General features: G+C 57.7%; 2 protein-coding genes and 1 long non-coding RNA gene across 4 annotated transcripts in view; 2 read left to right on the forward strand and 1 right to left on the reverse strand.

The window, feature by feature from the left end:
* The window catches only part of CA7 (carbonic anhydrase 7), a 28,274-nt gene extending 25,249 nt beyond the window's left edge, over positions 1-3,025 (reverse strand). For both annotated transcript variants that reach the window (XM_073659711.1, XM_073659710.1), the window contains exon 1: positions 2,876-3,025. In XM_073659711.1, coding sequence (XP_073515812.1) covers positions 2,876-2,915 — 40 coding nt within the window. In that variant the 5' untranslated portion in view covers positions 2,916-3,025. The remainder of the gene's footprint in view (positions 1-2,875) is intronic.
* Positions 1,511-7,329, forward strand: LOC141175780 (uncharacterized). The gene is made up of 4 exons (XR_012253060.1): positions 1,511-1,647; positions 1,870-2,195; positions 3,270-3,334; positions 7,214-7,329. It is a non-coding gene; the product is annotated as an uncharacterized lncRNA (long non-coding RNA).
* A 5,797-nt stretch (positions 7,330-13,126) lies between these two features.
* On the forward strand, positions 13,127-18,366 carry MVD (mevalonate diphosphate decarboxylase). Its single transcript, XM_073659625.1, has 6 exons — positions 13,127-13,271; positions 15,019-15,085; positions 15,316-15,386; positions 15,866-15,980; positions 16,580-16,864; positions 18,239-18,366. The coding sequence occupies exons 2-6, from the start codon at positions 15,031-15,033 to the stop codon at positions 18,364-18,366; spliced, it is 654 nt and encodes a 217-aa protein (XP_073515726.1). The 5' UTR covers positions 13,127-13,271; positions 15,019-15,030.
* The last annotated feature ends 4,037 nt before the right edge of the window (positions 18,367-22,403 follow it).

The raw sequence follows: 22,403 nt of genomic DNA on the forward strand, positions 1-22,403 counted from the left end.
ACTTTTTATGATTCTTCAGGTAGAAATAATAAAGGTTGATTCATCTGTTGTGGAAATAAAATCAGAGGAGGAAAAGCAAAAGACACCAAAGGAAGGAACCTGTTCTGCCTGTAAAGAAACCATAAAAGCTTAAATTGTTCTCTGTTATCAGTTATTCCAGGCTAAAGGTGGCCATCCAGATGACTGTAGGCTGAAGGAATGGCTGCTCTTCTTGACCTTCACTGATCGACAGCCTTCAACGCAGACGGAGATGATTGCCAGTCACTGATTAGGGACCGCCCACTGGACTCCTAATATTAAATATTGGTCTCAATTTTGTTCAGAAAATGTTGTGGTAGGGGGTGATTGGGCATGGCGAACGTCAATATAACCAATCCTTCGTTCTCAGGGTAGATAAGCAGCTTCCAGAGGGGTCTGGAGGAGGATGAAGGAGTCTGGCAAAGAGTAAAAGGGTCTGGAGCAGGAGGACATAGGTGTCTCCAAGGGACAGATGAGTCTAGAAGGGTCTGGAGGTAACAGATGAGTCTGGAGGTGGAGGACAGAGGGGTCTGGAGGGAACAGAGGGGTCTGGAGGGAACAGAGGGGTCTGGAGGGGGACAGGGGAGTCCGGAGGGGACAGATGAGTCCAGAGGGGACAGAGGGGTCTGGGGGGGACAGGGGAGTCTGGAGGAGGACAGAGGGGTCTGGAGGAGGATGAAGGCGTCTGGCAAAGAGTAAAAGGGTCTGGGGCAGGAGGACAGAGGTGTCCCCAAGGGACATATGAGTCTAGAAGGGTCTGGAGGTAACAGATTAGTCTGGAGGTGGAGGACAGAGGGGTCTGAAGGGGGGCAGAGGGGTCTGGATTTGGACAGAGGGGTCTGGAGGGGGACAGAGGGGTCTGGAGGGGGACAGAGGAGTCTGGGGGGACAGGGGAGTCTGGAGGAGGACAGGGGGGTCTGGAGGAGGACAGGGGGGTCTGGAGGGGACGGAGGTAGTCTGGAGGGGACAGAGGGAATCTGGGGAGAACAGAGGGAATCTGGGGAGAACAGAGGGAATCCCGGGCGGACAGATGAGTCTGGAGGGGACAGAGGGGTCCGGAGGAGATCAGAGGGGTCCGCAGGGGACAGGGGGGTCCGGAGGGGACAGAGGGATTGGGAGGGGGCAGAGGTGTCTGGAGGGGACAGAGGTAGTCTGGAGGGAACAGAGGGAGTCTGGAGGGAACAGAGGGAGTCTGGAGGGAACAGAGGGGTCTAGAGGGGACAGGGGAGTCCGGAGGAGGCAGAAGAGACTGGAGGAGGCAGAGGAGTCTGGAGGGGAGGGGTGTCTGGAGGGGATAGGGTGTCTGGGGGGGGGGGCAGATTGGTCTGGAGGGAACAGAGGGAGTCTGGAAGGAACAGAGGGATTCTAGAGGGGACAGAGGGGTCTGGAGGGGGACAGAGGGGTCTGGAGGGGGACAGAGGGGTCTGGAGGGGGACAGAGGGGTCTGGAGGGGGACAGAGGGTTCTGGAGAGGACAGAGGGGTCCGGTGGCGTGTAGAGAGGACTGACAGTTCTGGATGGGGACAGAGATGTTGGGCAGAGTCTTACTCCTCACTGACGAGTCATGGACACTTGGCTGAGCGGAGCGTGCCTGTGTATGAGGAATGTGGCTGATCCTTGTGCGGCTCAGGTAACATTACAGAATTCTTTCTACTTCCCGTGAGGGGATTTAATGTCTCCTGACTGGTGGAAACTTCTATTGTTCTGTGTTTTCTCCCCATAATCTTATTATCTTCTCCCCGAGCTCCCAGTAATCTGGTAATGAAACAGTTTGGAGTGATAATCTGCACACAACGCGAGCGCCGGGGTCCGGAGTGTAACACTAATTAATACATTGTGTTCCTATTTCCAGAACTGACAACCGGGGGGATAATGAAGGGGATTGTTCTCGGCTGCAACGAATACGGATCTGACGGATCACGGAGGACGAGAAGCGAAACACCGGAGCAGAGAATGGAGAAATGAGGGGAAAGTCGGAGAGATAAAATCCGGGGGATTTACTGATCCTGTGTCACTGTAAAGCTCCCAGCGCACGTACCGCAGGGGATCAGGGTGGACGAGAAATATCAGGTCACAACAGCTATTACACCCCGCGGAATCTGGAGGATTGTGCAATCATTAGACTCTTCCCAAAAGTGTCCGGAGAGGAGTAAAAAGTGTCTGATAGATGTGACCCAGGTGAGGTGGATACAGGTATTAGATACAGATGCAGGTGAGGTGGATACAGGTATTAGATACAGATACAGGTGAGAAGGATACAGGTATTAGATACAGACAGAGGTGAGGTGGATACAGGTATTAGATACAGATAGAGGTGAGATGGATACAGGTATTAGATACAGACAGAGGTGAGATGGATACAGGTATTAGATACAGACAGAGGTGAGATGGATACAGGTATTAGATACAGACAGAGGTGAGGTGGATACAGGTATTAGATACAGACAGAGGTGAGATGGATACAGGTATTAGATACAGACAGAGGTGAGGTGGATACAGGTATTAGATACAGACAGAGGTGAGATGGATACAGGTATTAGATACAGACAGAGGTGAGGTGGATACAGGTATTAGATACAGACAGAGGTGAGGTGGATACAGGTATTAGATACAGACAGAGGTGAGATGGATACAGGTATTAGATACAGACAGAGGTGAGATGGATACAGGTATTAGATACAGACAGAGGTGAGGTGGATACAGGTATCAGCAGCTGCAGACAGACATCTTGCTTGGTGGATACAATCCCCGGCGCTGCAGACAATCACTGATCTGGGATCTGCTCTCCTGGATGTGGAGTCTGCAGATATTACACTGAAGAAGGAAGAGAAGAAGAAGGAGGAGAGAAGCTGCATTACCGTCCTCCTCTCCGTATCCCCAGCAGTGTTGGCCGGTCATGGTCGCAGGCTGCAGTCAGTCGCTGTCCCTCTCTCTAGACCTGTTGCTTTTATATCACCTGTTCTCAGCCTCTTAAAGGGACAGTACGGAGGGGGGGGGGGGCTGACTGCAGGAGTGAGACTGCCCAGGTGTTCCCCCCTCTCCTCCCCTCTGGGTGGACTCCACTATGGGGGGCCGCCCTGTGCTGTGCTGTTCTCTCTGGTGTCAGCCCTGTAAAGTTGTGCAGTTCTGCTATAATCCTTCACCTCCTTCTTGCTGGCAGGGAATAGGAACTTTACTCTTCTATCCTTGGAGTGCCGTCCATCTCTCCTTTCCAATTTTTTTAACTTTTTTTTTTTTTGTTTTACCTCCCAGAGAGTGAAAACTACAAACCTAATACTTCTCAGAGCTGAAGATTTGTTGCAATCGCATCACTCCAGGTAATGCACTGCTACTGGTGATCGATTGCCACCGGCATCCTATGGACTGGATACAATTGTATGCACTGGGGGCGTGTGCAGGCACATGGAAGAACTGCACAGACACGCCCCCAGTGCACCAGACACGCCCCCATTGCACTTCCAGTCTGATTTGCATATGATTTCTACACTAGATTTCTCTACTACAGGTGTAAAACGTGCTGACAAGTTCCCTTTGAAGGGTATGTGCCCTAGGGACCCCCCCCCCCCCCCCAAGCAAAAAAACAAGCACTGCAAAGGCTGAAATCTGCAGCAAAAATAGATTTTCTTTGCAGCGTGTGCATGAGATTTCCTTTAGGATCACCCTATAAATCACCAATAATCTGCTCATTCATCCGCAGCGGAAAAAAATCACAACATGGCGGCAACGTGTGAATAAATCATCAGCCTCCATTGTGTTCAGCGAATGTCTGATGTTGGCCTGAGATGTGGCAGGAAACCGGGGTCCTAAATACGGTGCAGACTGGGAGGTCGCATCTGTCCAGGCATTGAAGGGTTACAGGGATCCAGTGTCAGACAGATAATGCAGTGGAAATAGCAGGGAGATCTGGGCATTGTGTATATATGTATACCGGCCTGTATACACAATGTATAGGGGACAGGACAAAGGGTCTCCAGGGAGGGCTGTGTGCTCGGGATCACATCGCATTTCCCATTCTTTCAGGGTTTCTACTGGTTTCAATGGTAAAGTATTGACACAAAATCACCATTGTTTCCAGGGAAGAATACACTTAAAGGGCGACTCCAGAAACTCTGTCCTCCTGGACAATGCAGAAACCCTGGAAAATGGACGCGATCTCCGCCGATGATCCGCGTCACCGCGCTGACACATTGTACTGCCATGTTCAGACCTAGAGAATGAGGACGACAACGACGAGCCGGTAATCTCAGGGCATCCATCCTGCAATCCTGACCTTCAGGGGGGCTTGCAGCTTCTGTCTGCACAGGGGCTGCAGCCCTGGAGTGTAGGGGGCCAAAAGACCCCTTTGTCCCAAATGAAAAGACCATTACTATTAAAGACTTGCACGTTGGAGCTTTTACATTGGGGCTCACAAGATTCAAGTTCTGCCACCGACGATCGCTCATTTGTTTCAGTGGATCTGGACACACAGAGACCATCTGATTACAGGGGGTCTCATGATGGAAAAAACTGGTTCCTCAGACCCCACTGTCCTCCCTGCTGACGAGGCTGCTGTGGAGAAAAGGCCATAAAGGCGCTGCTCGGCATTGGCTTCTATGGGAGTTCTGGATATAGCCGAGCAAGTGTATGAAGAAAATACTCTTTAAAGGTGGCAATCATTTTTGAGTGTTTGGCTAGCAGCTATTCCTCCCAGCCCCCCATGCACACAGGGGTCCACTGAGCCAGCATGTGTTCTTAATGGGGAGAGGGGAGTGAGCTGCTCTTAGACGCCGGTCATCTCCAGACTCCCCCAAGCCCCCATCACCCCTAGACACCTATGTGCCCCCCAGAGTCCTCCAAGCCCCCATCACCCCAGACACCTCTGTGCCCTCCAGACTCCTCCAAGCCCCCATCACCCCAGACACCTCTGTGCCCCCCAGACTCCTCCAACCCCCGTCACCCCCAGACACCTCTGTGCCCTCCAGACTCCTCCAACTCCCATCATCCCCAGACACCTCTGTGCCCTCCAGACTCCTCCAACTGCCATCATCCCCAGACACCTCTGTGCCTTCCAGACTTCTCCAAGCCTCCATCATCCCCAGATGCTTACAAGCCAGTATTACCCCCAGACACCTCTGTGCCCTCCAGACTCCTCCAACCCCCGTCATCCCCAGACACCTCTGTGCCCTCCAGACTCCTCCAACCCCCATCATCCCCAGACACCTCTGTGCCCTCCAGACTTCTCCAAGCCTCCATCACCCCCAGATGCTTACAAGCCAGTATTACCCCCAGACACCTGTGTCCTCCAGATTCCTCCAAGCCCCCATCACCCTCAGACACCTGTCCCCTCCAGAGTCCTCCAAGCCCCCATCACCTCCAGACACCTCTGTCCCCTCCAGAGTCCTCCAAGCCCCCATCATCCCGACACCTTTGTGCCCTCCAGACTCCTCCAAGCCCCCATCACCCCCAGACACCTGTCCCCTCCAGACTACTCCAAGCCCCCATCACCCCCAGACACCAATGTGCCCCCCAGAGTCCTCCAAGCCCCCATCACCCCAGGCACCTTTGTGCCCTCCAGACTCCTTAAAGTCCCCATCACCCCCAGACACCTCTGTCCCCACCAGACGCCGCAAAGCCCCCATAACCCCCAGACACCTCCAAGCTCCCATCACCTCAGACACCTTTGTGCCCTCCAGACTCCTCCAAGCCCCCATCACCCCCCAGACACCTTTGTGCCCTCCAGACTCCTTAAAGCCCCCATCACCCCAGACACCTTTGTGCCCTCCAGACTCCTTCAAACCCCCATCACCCCCCAGACACCTTTGTGCCCTTCAGACTCCTTCAAGCCCCCATCACCCTCAGACACCTGTCCCCACCAGACGCCTCCAAGCCCCCATCACCCCCAGACACCCCTGTGCCATCCAGACTCCTGCAAGCCCCCATCACCCCCAGACACCTATGTGTCCCCCAGAGTTCTCCAAGCCGCCATCACCCCAGACACCTTTGTGCCCTCCAGACTCCTTCAAACTCCCATCACCCCCCAGACACCTTTGTGCCCTTCAGACTCCTTCAAGCCCCCATCACCCTCAGACACCTGTCCCCACCAGACGCCTCCAAGCCCCCATCACCCCCAGACACCCCTGTGCCATCCAGACTCCTCCAAGCCCCCATCACCCCCAGACACCTATGTGTCCCCCAGAGTCCTCCAAGCCGCCATCACCCGACACCTTTGTGCCCTCCAGACTCCTTAAAGCCCCCATCACCCCCCAGACACCTTTGTGCCCTTCAGACTCCTCCGAGCCCCCATAACCCCGACATCTCTGTGCCCCCCAGACTCCTCCAAGCCATCACCCCCAGACACCTCTGTCCCGAAGAGATGCCTCCAAGCCCTCATCACCCCCAGACACCTCTGTGCCCCCCAGAGTCCTCCAAGCCCCCATCACCGCAGACACCTTTGTGCCCTCCAGACTCCTTAAAGCTCCCATCACCCTCCAGACACCTTTGTGCCCTTCAGACTCCTCCAAGCCCCCATCACCCCGACACCTGTCCCCTCCAGAGTCCTCCAAGCCCCCATCACCTCCGTCCCCTCCAGAGTCCTCCAAGCCCCCATCATCCCCAGACACCTCTGTCCCCTTCAGACTCCTCTGGGGGCAGCAGGAGCGGACACAGACAGAAGAGGGTCCCTGTGCAGTTACAATATCTGGGCCCTTTGCAGTCCAATATCTCATCATAATTCACAATTCGACCTGCTTTGGAGGTGGTTGTGACCCCCTTACCTCCTGGGGCCCTGCGCTGCCGTATAGGTTGCACCAATGGCATGTCCACCCCTTGGGGGCAGTTTATCTCTCAGGAGAAGCAAAGATTGGGCATGTTAAAACCCAAAGCCGACAGCTCTCCCCAGCTCATCCATGCATAGGAGCGCTTGTCTCAGCCAAACATTCCTGTGTTCTCTATGAGAAAGACTCCTCTGCCGGCAACTTATCTCACCGAGAACAAGGGGATCGGTCGTCTGAAATCACGTACCGGATCCTTCTCTCTCCCCGACATCATCTGCCGGGGACGGGGTAGGAGAACCCATACTCATCAGACTGCAACTGAATTCGTTGTCCTACTCTACTAATGTGTATGGGGTCATTAGACACGTCCAGGCTCCCAGCATGCTTCCCAGTCGGGAGCCATGAGTCTATAGTAACTCCTGTCCCTGGTGTGGTGTATTGTAGGACCCGGCACTCCGATCATGGACCATCCCTGGACTAGGTACGTGTCCTTACTGCTGATGATGGATCGCTCTGCTGGACGGATTAACAGCCGCCATACTGGGCAAGGTCATGTGAAGGTAAATCTGGGCGGCTTTATATCACTACATGTCAGGAGCAGCTCAGTATATTATACTTATATATGTACAATCCATTTAGGAGCTGTAAATCTCTGCTGATAAGAGCCAGTAGTGACTATGGGAACAGATACGAGGACTGGTCCCGGCTCGTCCTCGCCTGTCACTAATACTGGATTTACTCTGCCCCATTATCCTAAAAACACTATAATAATGGAGCCGCGTAAACGAGCAGCCAATCATCCAGTGAAATCAGCTTTTCATCATCGTGTATGAGATTACACAGGTCAGGTGATAGTGGTGTAAGATGTGGGGGAGGGGATGTGACAACCTCTAATCATTATGACAAGATAATGGTTATCATCGATATAAATACAGGTAGGTTCAGAAATATTTGGAAGGTGGCACAAGATTTGGCATTTTAGCCATTTACCAAAACCTATTCCAGATCCGGTTCTATAATCAATTTGGGCGTAAAGTGTCGACTCTGAGGGTATTCACATCCTGATTGGAGTAAAGGTTTAGGAACTACAGCTCTTTAATATGGAGCAGCCTCTTTTTCAAGGAACCAAAAGTAATTGGATAATTATCTCAAAAGCTCTTTAGTACGCTGCATGGGTTATTCCCTCGTTAATTGATTAAGCAGGTAAAAGGTCTGGAGAGGATTCTAGGTGCTGCATTTGCATTTGGAAGATGTTGCTGTGAACACACAACATGCGGTGATATGATCTCTCAATGGAAGAGAAACTGGCCATTATTAGGGTATGTGCACACGATGCAGAAATGAAGCAGAAAATTTCTGCATCATTTCTGCATCTCCCTGGCAGAAAAAACGCATGCAGATTGTGCATGCGTTTTTCCTGCAGAATACATGCGGATCCACATGCAGATTGACATGCGTTTCCGCATGCAGATTGACAAGCGCTTTCCAGGCGATTTTAGCATCACCTGGAAAGTGCTTGACAACTAGGTCACACTATATAAATCCATGCAAACAGCATGGATTTATATAGTGTGACCCGAGAGAGTGTATATACTTACCTCTGATGGCCCGCACTGTCCTGCTTTACAAAGTTCCCGGCTGCCGGCAACTTTGAATTGAAAGACCTGCCGACGTCAGCGTCACGTGACCCGTCACATGACTCTGACGTCACCGCAGGTCCTACAACTCACTGCAAGTGCCGGGAACCAAGCGGGAGCGCTGCGCGGGCCGACAGATGGTAAGTATATATATATTTTTTATTTTATTCTTGTTTTACAGCTTTTTAATGGTACCTGGGTGTGGAGGAGACTCTCCTCTCCTCCACACTCGGGTACCATCCGCATATTAGAACGCGCCAATAACGCAAGTACAAATGCTGTCTTGCGGAATTGGCGCGTTCTAATGCAAGTCAATGGCGGCGAAATCGCCGCGTTTCCGCAAAATTAATTGACATGCTGCGGATTTTTGACCGCAGCGTGAACGCTGCGGAAAAATCCGCATCATGGGCACAGCACATGCGGATTTCCATTGGGGAACATTGCTTCCCTTCTACCATGCGTTTTTCATGCGTTTCCGCGGCGTTTACGCAACTGCAAAAACGCCGCGGAAACGCATGAAATACGCATCGTGTGAACTCAGCCTTAGGCTGGAAAAAAAAAAAAGAAATCCATCAGAGACAGCAGAAATGTTAGGAGCGGCTAAACGAACACATTCTGCAAATAAAATCGCACTGGTGAGCTTGTGAAATTAAAAAGGCGTGGAAGTCCACAGAAGACATCAGTGGTGGATGATAGCAGAATCCTTCCCATGATGAAGAAAAACCCCTTCACGACATCCACCCAAGTGAAGACTCTCCAGGAAGTCGGGGTCTCTGTATATAAGTCCACCGTAAAGAGAAAACATCATGAGAGCAAATATAGAGGGGTCACCACAAGGTGCAAACCATCAATCAACCTTAAAAATAGAAAGCCCGCATGAGACTTTACCAAAGAACATCTAAAGAAGCCGCCCAGGTCTGGAAAAGCAAAACGGAGATCAACCTGCACCAGAATGATGGAGGAAGGTCTGGAGAAGGCTTGGAGCGGCTGTTGGTCCTTGGCCCGTCCTGTGTAACACATGGTGGAGGCGGTGTGATGGTTCGGGCATGCATGGCTGCCAATGACACCGGGTCACTAGTGGTTACTGATGATGACACTGAACATAGAAGCAGCTGGATGAATCCTGTGTGTACAGGGCGATATCTTCTGCTCAGATTCAACCAAATGCAGTAAGGTTGAATAAATGAAGCTTTAAAGTACAGACGGACAATGACCCAGAACATCCTGCAGAAGCGAAGAAGTGGAATAGTCTGCAATGGCCGAGTCCTCACCAGATCTCAGCCCATCGAGCCGCATTTCACCGGGTGAAGACAAAACTTAAAAGGTAATCTGTCACCACTTTTGAGTTATATAAACTATTACTATGGGCATACAGGTTATAGACTGCCGAGGACGGCGATCCCTGTCTGCCTCATATCAGACGCCTTGTTGCTGATAATCATCTTCTATCACTTTATGTAAATGACGTCTTCCAGGCTCTGAGGAGGACGCTGCCCGGAAGGTAACTCTTCATTATAATGTGAATTGCCTCCCACAGCGTCACTTGTGCCTTTTATGTTGGGTTTTTGTCCTGTGATCTCGTGTCCGCACAGTTCCAGTGCCGTCGTTCCTCTCCAGTATTCTGCCCTTCTCTGGGCATTGGCTTCTCGTTCGTACTGCGCAGGTGCAACGTTTCTCCTTGTGGAGAGTGACATGCCAGCTCTGGCAAGCCAAGGTAATGAGGCTTATTCGCCATGCAATGCTCCTCTGGGAAATTTAAAATGCAAATTGCCTCTTCAGAGAGAAAGAAGATTAGAACTCTATAGCGCCACCTGTTGGAAGCACAATCAACCCTTTAAGGAGTCGTGCAATATGACTTAGAATCTCAGTTTGTAGACACGGTGTTTCGGGCTATTGCCCTTTATCAGTGCAAAGTATGAGAACTGATTTGGCTAGGTGAGAGGCTCTGGACTGAGGTCTAAGGGGTAACGTTTCTCCTTGGCTTTTATCCTAAGTCATATTGCAAGACTCGTTAAAGGGTCGATTGTGACTTGTAGGATTGCTGCTTCCAACAGGTGGCGCTATAGAGTACAAGTCCTCTTTTTCTCTGAAGAGGCAATTTGCATAGAAAAATGGTTGTAATCCTAAACGTTACATAGGACATTTCTGTTCAACCCCTTTAATTAAACTCGAAAGTCCATCTTTGTTTCATTTTAAATCAAAAATAGCAAAACAGCGGCCTGCAGAGCTGAAATCACAACGATCCGATCACTGGCCAAAGATTTCTGGACCTGACTGTATTTGTAGGGCCACCGGGACGGACATCTACAGGGACAGAGGGCACAGAATAATAGTCCTTGGGTATAAGGCATTATTGGTAGAGTTGCCCTTTACTGTCTCATATTGGAACAGTTTAGTAGATTTTATTGGGTGAAGACATTTCTTCCAATTCTTCCGATCTTATGACACTAAAGACGTCTCTGCAACAAAAATGGACATTTGACGCGTCCCCAGTACGATGCTGGGAATGCAGCAGCTGTGGTGCCATCTGGTGGCAGATGGTAGTAACTGCAAGGCAAACCTTCAGGGGAAACTCCACTCTTTATGTACATAGATAAAGCAATAGGGGTTAATTTTAAGAAAACGGCTGTGTGTGCTGGAAAAGCTCTCGGCTTATACCAAAACATGCCCCTGACGGAGGCGGAGATGCCGTCCTCATCCTCATGGCCTTTTTGCTACAAGATCAGCGCTCACCGGCGGCAAGCAGAGATCAGCGCTCACCGGCGGCAAGCAGAGATCAGCGCTCACCGGCGGCAAGCAGAGATCAGCGCTCACCGGCGGCAAGCAGAGATCAGCGCTCACCGGCGGCAAGCAGAGATCAGCGCTCACCGGCGGCAAGCAGAGATCAGCGCTCACCGTCAGCAGAGATCAGAACTCACCGACAGCAAGCAGAGATCAGCGCTCACCGACAGCAAGCAGAGATCAGCGCTCACCGACAGCAAGCAGAGATCAGCGTTCACCGACAGCAAGCAGAGATCAGCGCTCACCGACAGCAAGCAGAGATCAGCGCTCACCGACAGCAAGCAGAGATCAGCGCTCACCGACAGCAAGCAGAGATCAGCGCTCGCCGACAGCAAGCAGAGATCAGCGCTCGCCGACAGCAAGCAGAGATCAGCGCTCGCCGACAGCAAGCAGAGATCAGCGCTCGCCGACAGCAAGCAGAGATCAGCGCTCGCCGACAGCAAGCAGAGATCAGCGCTCGCCGACAGCAAGCAGAGATCAGCGCTCGCCGACAGCAAGCAGAGATCAGCGCTCGCCGACAGCAAGCAGAGATCAGCGCTCGCCGACAGCAAGCAGAGATCAGCGCTCGCCGACAGCAAGCAGAGATCAACGCTCACCGACAGCAAGCAGAGATCAGCGCTCGCCGACAGCAAGCAGAGATCAGCGCTCGCCGACAGCAAGCAGAGATCAGCGCTCGCCGACAGCATGCAGAGATCAGCGCTCACCGTCAGCAAGCAGAGATCAGCGCTCACCGTCAGCAAGCAGAGATCAGCGCTCACCGTCAGCAGAGATCAGCGCTCACCGTCAGCAAGCAGAGATCAGCGCTCACCGGCGGCAAGCAGAGATCAGCGCTCACCGACAGCAAGCAGAGATCAGCGCTCACCGACAGCAAGCAGAGATCAGCGCTCACCGACAGCAAGCAGAGATCAGCGCTCGCCGTCAGCAAGCAGAGATCAGCGCTCACCGTCAGCAGAGATCAGCGCTCACCGTCAGCAAGCAGAGATCAGCGCTCACCGTCAGCAGAGATCAGCGCTCACCGGCGGCAAGCAGAGATCAGCGCTCACCGACAGCAAGCAGAGATCAGCGCTCGCAGACAGCAAGCAGAGATCAGCGCTCGCCGTCAGCAAGCAGAGATCAGCGCTCACCGTCAGCAGAGATCAGCGCTCACCGGCGGCAAGCAGAGATCTTAAAAAGGTAAAGAATTAAAACAAAGACTATTAAAAAGTGACAGAACATTTCTGCAGCTCGGGATTAACCCCTTCTGGACACCAGCCCTACATGTACGGAGCACGTCGGTGCGAGTGTAAAGAGCTGCAGCCTCGGGAGCTGATCCCGCTCCGTACAAGGCGGCGCCGGCCATAAGCGCCAGGAAATCACCGTTATATGGGAAAGTGACCGGTGTCTATCAACTCATCCTGCAAAAACCGCGCTCCATACGGCGGCGACGTCTACGGAGAAATACAAAACTACGGAGGAAAAGAAGAAAGAGCAGAAATGGAGACAAACCGCAGCGAGAAGAAACCGGAGGTACATGGAATAAATGGCGCTATAATAATAAACGTCACGGATCCCGAGCCGCCACACCGCACAGCCGCCATTGTGCCACAACCCTGTGTCTGACATCATTGCCAGGCAGCAGTTATCTGAGCTCCAGTCACTGCCTGGATCATAGGGAAGGAGGGACCTGGTCCTGATTATATACTATACACAAGAAACACTAAATAACCAGCACAAGTGAAGGAGGACACCTGGAGAACTACAAGTCTCAGGAGCTCTGCTGGCCGTGCGGGTCATATGACCACCTCCTGCTGGGTTCATTGATGAGGAGTGTTATATCAAAGCAGCTCCGATCCCAGGACAGGACACATTGGTTCCGGGGGGATGTTTTGTTCCGGGCAGGCTCAGACTGTAATCTTCCGATGTGTTCTATTGGTCGCAAGGTGACGTGAGGGCGGAGCCTGGGAGGAATATGGGCAGACATTGGCTAGACTGGAAGCAGCCGGCGGTGAACTGACCAATAGCAACAGAGGATGCGATGTGCTGAGAGTGTGGAGGCTGCAGTCAGTGTGTGAGAGCAGAGCGGAGAGCGGCCCGGAGCCGAGGAGGTGAGTGACGGAGGCGGTATACTGTGCGGTATTACAGGGTGTGCTGTATACTGTGCGGTATTACAGGCTATTCTGTATACTGTGCGGTATTACAGGCTGCGCTGTGTGCTGTGCGGTATTACAGGCTGCGCTGTGCGGTATTACAGGCTGCGCTGTGCGGTATTACAGGCTGTGCGGTATTACAGGCTGCGCTGTGTGCTGTGCGGTATTACAGGCTGTGCTGTGCGGTATTACAGGCTGCGCTGTGTGCTGTGCGGTATTACAGGCTGCGCTGTGTGCTGTGCGGTATTACAGGCTGCGCTGTGCGGTATTACAGGCTGCGCTGTGCGGTATTACAGGCTGTGCGGTATTACAGGCTGCGCTGTGTGCTGTGCGGTATTACAGGCTGTGCTGTGCGGTATTACAGGCTGCGCTGTGTGCTGTGCGGTATTACAGGCTGCGCTGTGCGGTATTACAGGCTGCGCTGTGCGGTATTACAGGCTGCGCTGTGTGCTGTGCGGTATTACAGGCTGTGCTGTGCGGTATTACAGGCTGTGCTGTGCGGTATTACAGGCTGCGCTGTGTGCTGTGCGGTATTACAGGCTGCGCTGTGCGGTATTACAGGCTGCGCTGTGTGCTGTGCGGTATTACAGGCTGCGCTGTGTGCTGTGCGGTATTACAGGCTGCGCTGTGTACTGTGCGGTATTACAGGCTGCGCTGTGTGCTGTGCGGTATTACAGGCTGTGCTGTGCGGTATTACAGGCTGCGCTGTGTGCTGTGCGGTATTACAAGCTGTGCTGTGCGGTATTACAGGCTGTGCTGTGCGGTATTACAGGCTGTGCTGTGCGGTATTACAGGCTGTACTGTGCGGTATTACAGGCTGCGCTGTGTGCTGTGCGGTATTACAGGCTGCGCTGTGTACTGTGCGGTATTACAGGCTGCGCTGTGTACTGTGCGGTATTACAGGCTGCGCTGTGTACTGTGCGGTATTACAGGCTGCGCTGTGTACTGTGCGGTATTACAGGCTGCGCTGTGTACTGTGCGGTATTACAGGCTGCGCTGTGTACTGTGCGGTATTACAGGCTGCGCTGTGTACTGTGCGGTATTACAGGCTGCGCTGTGTACTGTGCGGTATTACAGGCTGTGCTGTGTACTGTGCGGTATTACAGGCTGCGCTGTGTGCTGTGCGGTATTACAGGCTGCGCTGTGTGCTGTGCGGTATTACAGGCTGTGCTGTGTGCGCACCCCACACATCACCCCCCCCTCCCCACATGACGCGCACCCCGCACATCACCCCCTCCCCACATGACGCGCACCCCGCACATCAGCCCCCCAACATGACGCGCACCCCGCACATCACCCCCCCCCCCACATGACGCGCACCCCGCACATCACCCCCCCACACACACATGACACGCACATCACCAGCCCCACACATCAGCCCATCCCATACACCAGGCTGGGGTCCCCACACATCAGTTCTCCCCCATGACGGACACCCTACACATTGGGCCGTTCACCCTTCCAGCTCTGTGGACGGCGTTAGCTGAGCCTGAATACACATCTGTGGCCGCCTGTCCCTCTGCTGTGACCGTGTTCCTGGGCGCAGTTCACATGCACTGTCCGTACATGAGCAGCGGTGTGATATAGCAGAGGCGCTGCACGCGCTGCAGTGTCAGTGCTACTGGCGGGGCTGTATGTTACTGTGCACACACGCATCGCTCCTGTATGATGTCACCGGATTCTCACCGTTGTTTCCCCTTTTCAGCGCACAGATCTGATGATGAAGGTGGTGACCTGCACGGCCCCCGTCAACATCGCCGTCATCAAGTACTGTGAGTGGCTGCAAGTGGGAAGAGGCGATAAGTTTACAGGAAGCAATAAAGGGGGATTTCACCCGGCCCAAACCTCGGGCGGCACCAGACCAGCGGCTCCATGGCTGCAAACTGCAGATCCTGCACAGCCGAGCAGCTGGGGACCCCGCAGTGCAGAGATGACGCCAGAGGGGGGCGCCGCAGCGGGAAATAATCCCATATTTATGTCATCTAATTGTCTCTTTTCACAGGGGGGAAGAGGAACGAGGAGCTGATTCTCCCTATTAACTCCTCCCTGAGCGTCACCCTGCACCAGGACCAGGTGGGTAATGTCCGGTATTGTCCCCGGAAACCTCTCGAAATCCAGAAACATTCTGCAGAGTGGAGGCACAAGAAGACTGAAAATAAGATGTCCATGTAGGAGAATAAGGGGCTGCAGGGAGACCTCCGATATGTGCAGCAGTGGTGACTGAGAATGCACAGAATCCGGGTGGGTCGGAGAGCTATCTCCCCCGGGTGGGTCGGAGAGCTATCTCCCCCGGGTGGGTCGCAGAGCTATCTCCCCCGGGTGGGTCGCAGAGCTATCTCCCCCGGGTGGGTCGCAGAGCTATCTCCCCCGGGTGGGTCGCAGAGCTATCTCCCCTGGGTGGGTCACAGAGCTATCTCCCCCGCCAGTATTACCGTGATAGAAGAAAATTATTGTTACATGTGTAGAGATAATGTGGCTCCAGGTCCCAGACAAAACTGCTTGTAAAACATCCCCATCTCCTCATCCGGTGACTTACGATTTGTTATTCACAGTTAAAAACCACAACCACCGTGTCTGCAAGTCATGAATTCACCGAGGACCGGATCTGGCTGAACGGCAAAGAGGATAATATTAGTCACCCGCGACTCCAGTCCTGCTTAAATGAGAGTAAGGGACAAAGTGGATGAAAAATTACATAATGTCACATACATTACTGATCCTGAGTTACATCCTGTATTACACTCCAGAGCTGCGCTCACTATTCTGCTGGTGCAGTCACTGTGTACATACATTACATTACTGATCCTGAGTCACATCCTGTATTACACTCCAGAGCTGCGCTCACTATTCTGCTGGTGCAGTCACTGTGTACATACATTACATTACTGATCCTGAGTTACCTCCTGTATTATACTCCAGAGCTGCACTCACTATTCTGCTGGTGCAGTCACTGTGTACATACATTACATTACTGATCCTGAGTTACCTCCTGTATTATACTCCAGAGCTGCACTCACTATTCTGCTTCTTGTCTTCTGGGAGGCGTCACTGCATTACAGGAGCTGGGCTGCGGCAGTGATTTCTCACTTGCTGACTGTTTCCGTTGCACACACTGTCTGTCGCACACCCTTGTGGAGGTTCAGTACAATGTAACACAATGTCAGATGGACGCTCCCTCAACCATAATTCACACCGCTGATCTCGCCATGAAGATCCTGTGCAGTGAATATTTCCACCATTGTTGCTTTCTTTCTGATTCTCTGAAGTCCGTCGTTTGGCCAGAAAGAGGAGAAGCAGCAGCAGTGGCGGCAGCGGAGAGGACAGCGTCTCCAGGGTCCTGAATTACAAGGTCCACATCTGCTCAGTCAACAACTTCCCCACAGCGGCCGGGCTGGCGTCTTCTGCGGCCGGATATGCCTGTCTGGGTAAGGAGCAGGTTGTCACCCAGCAGCCGCCATTGTACAATCAACATACATGTGAGCCGAGTCCGCCGTGCAGGAAGAGTGTGATGACGTGCACGCTCCCCCGTCCCCCCGCCAGCAATGAGTCTGGTGACAGCGCACGCTCCCCCCCGCCAGCAATGAGTCTGGTGACAGTGGACGCTCCCCCCCCCCCCCCCGCCAGCAATGAGTCTGGTGACAGCGGACGTGCCCCCCCCGCCAGCAATGAGTCTGGTGACAACGGATGCTCCCCCGCCCCCCCCCCCCCCCCGCCAGCAATGAGTCTGGCGACAGCACACGCTCCCCCACCAGCAATGAGTCTGGTGACAGCGCACGCTCCCCCCCGCCGCCAGCAATGAGTCTGGTGACAGCGCACGCTCCCCCCCGCCGCCAGCAATGAGTCTGGTGACAGTGCTCCCCCCCGCCGCCAGCAATGAGTCTGGTGACAGCGGACGCTCCCCCGCCCCCCCCCGCCAGCAATGAGTCTGGTGACAGCGCACGCTCCCCCCCGCCGCCAGCAATGAGTCTGGTGACAGCGCACGCTCCCCCCCCGCCGCCAGCAATGAGTCTGGTGACAGCGCACGCTCCCCCCCCCCCGCCGCCAGCAATGAGTCTGGTGACAGCGCACGCTCCCCCCCGCCGCCAGCAATGAGTCTGGTGACAGTGCACGCTCCCCCCCCCCGCCGCCAGCAATGAGTCTGGTGACAGCGGACGCCCCCCCCCCCCGCCGCCAGCAATGAGTCTGGTGACAGCGGACGCTCCGCCGCCCCCCCCCCCGCCAGCAATGAGTCTGGTGACAGCGCACGCTCCCCCCCGCCGCCAACAATGAGTCTGGTGACAGCGCACGCTCCCCCCGCCGCCAGCAATGAGTCTGGTGACAGCGCACGCTCCCCCCCGCCGCCAGCAATGAGTCTGGTGACAGCGGACGCCCCCCCCCCCCCGCCGCCAGCAATGAGTCTGGTGACAGCGGACGCTCCCCCGCCCCCCCGCCGCCAGCAATGAGTCTGGTGACAGCGCACGCTCCCCCCCCGCCGCCAGCAATGAGTCTGGTGACAGCGCACGCTCCCCCCCGCCGCCAGCAATGAGTCAATGAGTCTGGTGACAGCGCACGCTCCCCCCCGCCGCCAGCAATGAGTCTGGTGACAGCGGACGCCCCCCCCCCCCCCCCCCCCGCCGCCAGCAATGAGTCTGGTGGCAGCGGACGCTCCCCCGCCCCCCCCCCCCCGCCAGCAATGAGTCTGGTGACAGCGCACGCTCCCCCCCGCCGCCAGCAATGAGTCTGGTGACAGCGCACGCTCCCCCCCGCCGCCAGCAATGAGTCTGGTGACAGCGGACGCCCCCCCCCCGCCGCCAGCAATGAGTCTGGTGACAGCGGACGCTCCGCGGCCCCCCCCCCCCGCCAGCAATGAGTCTGGTGACAGCGCATTCTCCCCCCCGCCGCCAGCAATGAGTCTGGTGACAGCGCACGCTCCCCCCCGCCGCCAGCAATGAGTCTGGTGACAGCGCACGCTCCCCCCGCCGCCAGCAATGAGTCTGGTGACAGCGCACGCTCCCCCCTGCCGCCAGCAATGAGTCTGGTGACAGCGCACGCTCCCCCCTGCCGCCAGCAATGAGTCTGGTGACAGCGGACGCCCCCCCCCCCGCCGCCAGCAATGAGTCTGGTGACAGCGGACGCTCCCCCGCCCCCCCCCCCCCCGCCAGCAATGAGTCTGGTGACAGCGGACGCCCCCCCCCCCCGCCGCCAGCAATGAGTCTGGTGACAGCAGGCGCTCCCCCCCCCCCCCGCCGCCAGCAATGAGTCTGGTGACAGCGGACGCTCCCCCGCCCCCCCCCCCGCCAGCAATAAGTCTGGTGACAGCGGACGCTCCCCCGCCAGCAATGAGTCTGGTGACAGCGGACGCTCCCCCGTCCCCCCCCAATGAGTCTGGTGACAGCGGACGCTCCCCCGCCAGCAATGAGTCTGGTGACAGCGGACGCTCCCCCGTCCCCCTCCGCCAGCAGGGAGTCTTGGTGACAGCGCACGCTCCCCCCCCGCCAGCAATGAGTCTGGTGACAGCGCACGCTCCCCCGCCCCCCCCAGCCAGCAATGAGTCTGGTGACAGCGGACGCCCCCCCCCCGCCAGCAATGAGTCTGGTGACAGCGGACGCTCCCCCCCCCCCCTACCAGCAATGAGTCTGGTGACAGCGGACGCTCCCCCGCCCCCCCCCCCCACCGCCAGGAATGAGTCTGGTGACAGCGCACGCTCCCCCGCCCCCACCAGCAATGAGTCTGGTGACAGCGCACGCTCCCCCCGCCGCCAGTGAGTCTGGTGACAGCGCACGCTCCCCCCCCCCCCCCCCCCCCCCCCCACCAGCAATGAGTCTGGTGACAGCGGACGCTCCCCCGCCCCCCCCCCGCCAGCAATGAGTCTGGTGACAGCGGACGCCCCCCCCCCCCCGCCAGCAATGAGTCTGGTGACAGCGGACGCTCCCCCCGCCCTCCCCCCCCCCCCGCCAGCAATGAGTCTGGTGACAGCGGACGCTCCCCCCGCCCCCCCGCCAGCAATGAGTCTGGTGACAGCGGACGCTCCCCCGCCAGCAATGAGTCTGGTGACAGCGGACGCTCCCCCGCCCCCCCGCCAGCAATGAGTCTGGTGACAGCGGACGCTCCCCCGCCCCCCCCGCCAGCAATGAGTCTGGTGACAGCGGACGCTCCCCCGCCAGCAATGAGTCTGGTGACAGCGGACGCTCCCCCGCCCCCCCGCCAGCAATGAGTCTGGTGACAGCGGACGCTCCCCCGCCAGCAATGAGTCTGGTGACAGCGGACGCTCCCCCGCCCCCCCCCCCCTACCAGCAATGAGTCTGGTGACAGCGGACGCTCCCCCGCCCCCCCCCCCACCGCCAGCAATGAGTCTGGTGACAGCGCACGCTCCCCCCGCCCCCCCCCCCCACCGCCAGCAATGAGTCTGGTGACAGCGCACGCTCCCCCGCCCCCCCCCCCCCCCCCCGCCGCCAGTGAATCTGGTGACAGCGCACGCTCCCCCCCCCCCCCCCCCCACCAGCAATGAGTCTGGTGACAGCAGACGCTCCCCCCCCCGCCGCCAGCAATGAGTCTGGTGACAGCGGACGCCCCCCCCCGCCGCCAGCAATGAGTCTGGTGACAGCAGGCGCTCCCCCCCCGCCGCCAGCAATGAGTCTGGTGACAGCGGACGCTCCCCCGCCAGCAATGAGTCTGGTGACAGCGGACGCTCCCCCGCCAGCAATGAGTCTGGTGACAGCGGACGCTCCCCCGTCCCCCTCCGCCAGCAGGGAGTCTTGGTGACAGCGCACGCTCCCCCGCCAGCAATGAGTCTGGTGACAGCGGGCGCTCCCCCCGCCCCCCCCCGCCAGCAATGAGTCTGGTGACAGCGGACGCTCCCCCCCCCCCCCCCGCCAGCAATGAGTCTGGTGACAGCGCACACTCCCCCGCCCCCCCCCCCCCGCCAGCAATGAGTCTGGTGACAGCGCACACTCCCCCGCCCCCCCCCCCCCCGCCAGCAATGAGTCTGGTGACAGCGCACGCTCCGCCCCCCCCCCCACCAGCAATGAGTCTGGTGACAGCGGACGCTCCCCCCCCCCCCCCGCCAGCAATGAGTCTGGTGACAGCGGACGCCCCCCCCCCCCCCCCCCCCCGCCGCCAGCAATGAGTCTGGTGACAGCAGGCGCTCCCCCCCGCCGCCAGCAATGAGTCTGGTGACAGCGGACGCTCCCCCGCCAGCAGTGAGTCTGGTGACAGCGGACGCTCCCCCGCCAGCAATGAGTCTGGTGACAGCGGACGCTCCCCCGTCCCCCCCCCCGCCAGCAATGAGTCTGGTGACAGCGGACGCTCCCCCCCCCCCCCCCGCCGCCAGCAATGAGTCTGGTGACAGCGGACGCTCCCCCCCCCCCCCCCCGCCGCCAGCAATGAGTCTGGTGACAGCGGACGCTCCCCCCCCCCCCCCGCCGCCAGCAATGAGTCTGGTGACAGCAGGCGCTCCCCCCCGCCGCCAGCAATGAGTCTGGTGACAGCGGACGCTCCCCCGCCAGCAATGAGTCTGGTGACAGCGGACGCTCCCCCGCCAGCAATGAGTCTGGTGACAGCGGACGCTCCCCCGTCCCCCTCCGCCAGCAGGGAGTCTTGGTGACAGCGCACGCTCCCCCGCCCCCCCCCCCCCCCCCCGCCAGCAATGAGTCTGGTGACAGCGCACGCTCCCCCGCCCCCCCCCCCCCCGCCAGCAATGAGTCTGGTGACAGCGGACGCTCCCCCCCCCCCCGCCAGCAATGAGTCTGGTGACAGCGGACGCCCCCCCCGCCAGCAATGAGTCTGGTGACAGCGCACGCTCCGCCCCCCCCCACCAGCAATGAGTCTGGTGACAGCGGACGCTCCCCCGCCCCCCCCCCCCCCCCGCCGCCAGTGAGTCTGGTGACAGCGCACGCTCCCCCCCCCCACCACCAGCAATGAGTCTGGTGACAGCGGACGCTCCCCCGCCCCCCCCCCCCCCCCGCCGCCAGCAATGAGTCTGGTGACAGCGGACGCTCCCCCGCCCCCCCCCCCCGCCAGCAATGAGTCTGGTGACAGCGGACGCCCCCCCCCCCCCGCCAGCAATGAGTCTGGTGACAGCGGACGCCCCCCCCCCCCCCGCCAGCAATGAGTCTGGTGACAGCGGACGCTCCCCCCGCCCCCCCCCCCCCCGCCAGCAATGAGTCTGGTGACAGCGGACGCTCCCCCCGCCCCCCCCCCCCGCCAGCAATGAGTCTGGTGACAGCGGACGCTCCCCCCGCCCCCCCCCCCGCCAGCAATGAGTCTGGTGACAGCGGACGCTCCCCCGCCAGCAATGAGTCTGGTGACAGCGGACGCTCCCCCGCCAGCAATGAGTCTGGTGACAGCGGACGCTCCCCCGCCAGCAATGAGTCTGGTGACAGCGGACGCTCCCCCGCCCCCCCCGCCAGCAATGAGTCTGGTGACAGCGGACGCTCCCCCCGCCCCCCCCCCCCCGCCAGCAATGAGTCTGGTGACAGCGGACGCTCCCCCGCCCCCCCGCCAGCAATGAGTCTGGTGACAGCGGACGCCCCCCGCCCCCCCGCCAGCAATGAGTCTGGTGACAGCGGACGCTCCCCCGCCAGCAATGAGTCTGGTGACAGCGGACGCCCCCCCGCCAGCAATGAGTCTGGTGACAGCGGACGCTCCCCCGCCCCCCCGCCAGCAATGAGTCTGGTGACAGCGGACGCTCCCCCCCCCCCCAGCAATGATTCTGGTGACAGCGGACGCTCCCCCCCCCCCCTACCAGCAATGAGTCTGGTGACAGCGGACGCTCCCCCGCCCCCCCCCCCCCCCACCGCCAGGAATGAGTGTGGTGACAGCGCACGCTCCCCCGCCCCCACCAGCAATCAGTCTGGTGACAGCGCACGCTCCCCCGCCGCCAGTGAGTCTGGTGACAGCGCACGGTCCCCCCCCCCCCCCCACCAGCAATGAGTCTGGTGACAGCGGACGCTCCCCCGCCCCCCCCCCCCCCCCCCGCCCCGCCGCCAGCAATGAGTCTGGTGACAGCGGACGCCCCCCCCCGCCAGCAATGAGTCTGGTGACAGCGGACGCTCCCCCCGCCCCCCCCCCCCCCCCCCCGCCAGCAATGAGTCTGGTGACAGCGGACGCTCC

Source organism: Phyllobates terribilis, unplaced genomic scaffold, assembly GCF_046119375.1.
Source record: "Phyllobates terribilis strain yellow unplaced genomic scaffold, ASM4611937v1 Scaffold_14__1_contigs__length_39327217, whole genome shotgun sequence".
Classification (NCBI taxonomy): Eukaryota; Metazoa; Chordata; class Amphibia; order Anura; family Dendrobatidae; genus Phyllobates; species Phyllobates terribilis.

Coding starts and splice junctions, on each gene's coding strand:
- MVD (XM_073659625.1), top strand. CDS start 15,031: ATGATGAAGGTGGTGACCTGCACGGCCCCCGTCAACATCGCCGTCATC. Junction 15,086..15,315: donor CATCGCCGTCATCAAGTACT/GTGAGTGGCTGC, acceptor CTCTTTTCACAG/GGGGGAAGAGGAACGAGGAG. Junction 16,865..18,238: donor CCCCGCCAGCAATGAGTCTG/GTGACAGCGCAC, acceptor CCCCGCCGCCAG/CAATGAGTCTGGTGACAGCG.